This window comes from Priapulus caudatus, unplaced genomic scaffold (assembly GCF_000485595.1).
Source record: "Priapulus caudatus unplaced genomic scaffold, Priapulus_caudatus-5.0.1 Scaffold1845, whole genome shotgun sequence".
Lineage (NCBI taxonomy): Eukaryota > Metazoa > Priapulida > Priapulimorpha > Priapulimorphida > Priapulidae > Priapulus > Priapulus caudatus.
This window is the reverse complement of record NW_014578906.1, coordinates 46,234-51,314: the sequence shown is the minus strand read 5'-3', so window position 1 is coordinate 51,314 and position 5,081 is coordinate 46,234. Positions and strand designations below refer to the sequence as shown.

The 5,081-nt window shown below is 42.5% G+C and overlaps 1 protein-coding gene across 1 annotated transcript in view; it reads right to left on the bottom strand.

Annotated features, from left to right (window-relative positions):
- Nucleotides 1–3,561: 3,561 nt before the first annotated feature.
- The window catches only part of LOC106817737 (zinc finger protein 277-like), a gene marked incomplete at its 3' end in the record, with an annotated part of 5,286 nt that continues 3,766 nt past the window's right edge, over nt 3,562–5,081 (bottom strand). Inside the window, 2 exon segments of the mRNA XM_014822421.1 lie at nt 3,562–3,694; nt 3,994–4,110. Of these exon segments, the coding sequence (XP_014677907.1) occupies nt 3,562–3,694; nt 3,994–4,110 (250 nt within the window).

Here is a 5,081-nt window from a genome sequence, read left to right as displayed (position 1 = left end):
CAGGCACACCGGCACACACAGGCACGTATGCACGCGCGCAGGCACGCACGCACGCGCACACATGCACGCGCGCAGGCACACCGGCACACACAGGCACGTATGCACGCGCGCAGGCACGCACGCACGCGCACACATGCACGCGCGCAGGCACACCGGCACACACAGGCACGTACGCACGCATGCAGGCACGCACGCACGCGCACACATGCACGCGCGCAGGCACACCGGCACACACAGGCACGTACGCACGCGCGCAGGCACGCCCGCAGGCACGCACGCACGCCCGCAGGCACGCACGCACGCGCGCAGGCAGACACGCAAGCACGCGCACAGGCACACACGTATATACGCGCGGGCGGCGGCGCGCGCTTGATTGAATGCAATACAGTACAGTACACACATGCATGCTTAATGGTAAACACTTGACAGTCACACCGTACCATCAAGAGTACATAATAACACCATGGTGTTATTATGTACTCTTGGTACCATGAATTCTACCGCGCTGTGGAACCGGCTGCCGCTAGCGGCTGAGGCCGAGCGAAAGCGGCAAGGGGCGGGACCGGCGGGTTGACAACGGACTTGGCGGGTATCTGTCTCACCCCCCTAAAATTTCTCAACGAATCTACACGAATTTGAATACCCATCAAATTAGAATATAAATCGGCGGATTTCCGCCATTTGGCGGGACATTCACACCCCTGAATTATTCATCACTTGCCCGTGTTAACTAAATCACTGTGTATGTGAAATGATAATGATCAAACAAAATGATAAGGAAAACAACATTGATAAAGCAAAAGATCACATCGAAATAGGTTAGGAGAAATAAAAAAAAGATTTTATAATATAGTTTCGTATTCGATATAGTCACTTGGACTTTGAAGGCTAACATTTACGAGCTTACGAGGTTATACACTAAATTGCAAATTACTTTCAATGTGCGCGGCCATAACTTTCGACACTGGCGCCGGCAAGCGGGTGAATGTTTTTCTACTCGTTTTATTTTTATTTTATTTATTTATTTATTTAAACAATCATCCATCATATATAATACAAACATCATACAAGAAAATTCTGAATTTATAAAATACCTACTACTTAACCCTAACCCTAACCATGTTATATTATGTTCTCATACTTGTCGGTGTCCACTACACTGGATGACAAGGCTAGCCATGATGTACAGCTATAGGCTATAAAATACCATTAAATTCTACTAGCCAAGCTAAAAACTATCGGAATGGATATTAGGACTGTGAAATGGTTCGGTGCTTATCTCTCTGGTAGAAGCCAAATAACTGATGTAGGAGGTACCTTCTCTATAAGGACCCTAGCTATTGCATGTGGAGTACCACAAGGCTTGATTTTGGGTCCTCTGTTATTTCTGATTTATGTTAATGACATGGCAAAGGCAGTTAACGTCAAGCTTTTATTATATGCTGACCATATCAGATAGTTACCAGGGTACCTTCCAATAGTACCCTGGGGGACATAAACCCTATGAGCAGCACTAACTATTGAAATATACAAATTTGTAGTACCATTCTCATAAGACGATACAAACTTTTCTTATGCCTAATTTCAATATAATTCTTTTAGCGAAAATCATACTCCTCTACCTCTAGTGGTTCTACCTTTTCCATGAGACATTTCTTAACACTATACTTAAAATTAGAATAAACAGAATTTATCCTAACTTACTGTGGTAGAGAGTTCCAAGCTTCAATTGCAGTATAAGTAAAAGAGTTTTTCCGACTGCTTCCCAGCCTCGGTTTAAAAATAGACATCTCACCTTCCCTTTTATTGAAACTATGGACTTCTGACGTTAACATGAAACTTTCTGGCATATACTGTGGGCCGAGATTATGTAACGTTTTAAAACCCCTATTGACCTTCATCTAATGGCTTTATTTTGACACACGTGCAGCCAGGCCCGTCGGAGCCGCTACGGTTGGTACGGGATTGACCGTACCACTTTTCAGCCTAAAAAAAAAATAAGAAAAAAGAGGGAAAAATAAGAAAGATGGAGAGGGAGAAGAAAAGAGAAGAGAAAAGGTGGGAGGGGGATAAATGTTATGATCATAGGCTGATCGTAAGCTTATCACCAGGGTAATAAGCTGGTAGCGGGGTAGCGGGGTAGCGGGGAAGCTGGTAGCAGGAAAGAACACGAACATCGAAGTGACTTTGCTTTTTTTCCATTATTATAAAACGCATTATTACATAAACCGAAGAACAGCATATATGCCACAAAACCTTTTTATCCAATTGCAAATCTTAAGAATAATATCCTCAAGAAAGTGATAAATTAAGCTCGCCACCTGACCGTGAAACCTCCTATTTATAGGTTAGGGTTAGCAGCTTGACCTTAATTTTTATTTAATGAAGAGTAATTTGTCCTTTTCTGCTATTCTGCAGTACAATGAAAGGATAAAAAAATCATTTTAAAGTGTGCTAAATTGCATAATTTGCACCCCCAATTCAAAAAAAGTTCTTACCGAGAAAGGGGGTATCACACCCTCCCCCGCTCGATTGCTCCGCTCCCTCACATCGTTTCCGGTCCCGTAATCAAATTTCTAAAATCTGGTCACCCTGTCTGCCCCTTCGAACCCCGCTGGGGGTTTCACCCCCAGACCGCCACTGAAACCGTTACGTACCACTTTAAAATTCCTTCCGACGGGCCTGCGTGCAGCTTTGTGAGACTACTGTATCATATACTGCTTGCATAGTCAAAATGACATTGAATTAGGGCAGAAACTAGTAATCTTTTACATGCCGTGTTTAAATACTTAGCTTTTCTAGAAAGAAATTTCAATCTATTGTTAACCCTTTTTACAACCTTAATTCCCGTTACCTCACCACTCATGGAGTCTTCCAAGTCTATTGCTAGATACTTAACTGTATTTTTATGTGCAATTGCCACCCCATTACATCTGATGTCCAGTTTTGGATTATCCTTGAGTTTGTGTTTAGTTTCAAAAATAATACTTTCTGTTTTTCCAAGTTGCAAGGATAAATTATTATCATTGAGCCATTTGGGAAATGGAGTGCAATTCTCTACTTAATTCTTCCTGTATAGCCTATACCTCTGTCCCTGTAACTACTAAGGCCGAATCGTCAGCATATAATAAAAGCTTGACGTTAACTGCCTTTGCCATGTCATTAACATAAATCAGAAATAACAGAGGACCCAAAATCAAGCCTTGTGGTACTCCACATGCAATAGCTAGGGTCCTTATAGAGAAGGTACCTCCTACATCAGTTATTTGGCTTCTACCAGAGAGATAAGCACCGAACCATTTCACAGTCCTAATATCCATTCCGATAGTTAATACAGCAGTAAACTACAGATAGCTATCACAATATAGCAATAAAGCTATAGATATCCACCACAATATAGCAATAAAGCTATAGACAGCTATTACAATATAGCAATAAAGCTATAGATAGCTATCATAATACAGAGTATATGTGCAATGCCTACATGCAAGTATGTATACACATAGGCATGCATGAACGTCCAGACCCGTATTATCTGTAACACTGAGTTAATGCCCTCACCATGTAGTTGATAACGTAGAATTTGTCGTATTCTGGATTGTTTGGATTGAGTTGCTTGTGTTTCTTCTTGCGCATGTGTTCTTTCAGCACCATCCTGTCCTTAAAAACCTTCTCACAACACAGGCAGTACAACCTGGAAAACGACATAAGGTGACATCAACCTTCCCGAAATAAGTGGTACTCTACAGTCGGTATTTTCTCGTCACACTGCATACTTGAGCCATGCCTGTTGAGACTCTGACAGCAGTACGGCACAGAAAGACTGAACTATGCTGAGTGCCACGTATGTCCTCGCTAAACATTGTCTCAATACAACACGAGTACATATTGAAACGACGACAATCGACAACCAGCAAAACTTGACAATGACGCATTGAATAGCGAATTTGATTAGAATTTCCCGGCGCTACGTAACTGATGTCGTTCACTTACTTTGTAACTCTGTCTTGGAGCAGGTCTAGAAGCTCGTCTGTGAAAACTAGATTGTCCGGAAGGCCCAGACTGAACCCGTGCAGATGTGCCATGTGATTCAGCAACTCTTGTCGACCACTGCAAAACGAACGTGTGTCGTCTCTCAACAATCGAAAAATTCACTCAGACGTGTGGTGGGTGGTCCCTTCCCTCTCACCCATGCAATCTACTGATCCTACTGTGATTTTGCTCTGATCTTACCCTTGATTTTGCACTAATTTTAGTGTGATTATGCTGTGATATTACTCGATCGGATCTATTCCACAAAACACAACCCCCCTGGGACGGTTTGTTTTACGCCCAGTTCTCCAACATAGGAGTAACTCGTGTTGGTTTTCCTACCCACCCCGGCCGGGGGGGACCGGGCTGCCGGCGCACGGGTGCTGAGGGCAAGATGCAAGGATAAATTATATCGATGTGAGGCCATTTGGGGAATGGAGTCTGCAATTCTCTACTTATTCTTTCTGTCTACGCCTGTACCTCTGTCGCTGAACTACTAAGGCGAATGCGTGCAGCATAAAAAAGCTTGACGTTAACTGCTTTGCCATGTCATTAACAGTAAGACTCAGAAAGTAACAGAGGACGCAAAATCCGAGGCCATGCTACGACTACTTCCCGCACATGCAATAAGCTTAGGGTTCCTTCCATCTGAGACATGGTCTCCACATAAGTTTATTTGGCTTACTACAGCAGAGATAACACCGAACCAATTTTCAGTTATGTAACTATCCATTCGCGATAGTTTTTAGCTTGCTAGCTAGAATTTTATGGTCAACGTATCAAAACTTTTGAAGATCTAAATAACACCATACAGCTTAGATTTCCATTGTCACCTCATACGAATAAGTATCAGTTAGTATGGATTATAACTTGTGTCAGTTGAGAAATTTGATCTAAAATCCAGAGTTGGAAACTCGTAGCAGTAAGGATTTTCTATAAATATTTCTCTACTTTGGTTATAGGCTATTCGCTCAAAACGTTTGGACATGACACTTTAAATTGACACAGGCCTATAGTTTCCGGTTCTGTTTATGCTATTCTTTTTATGT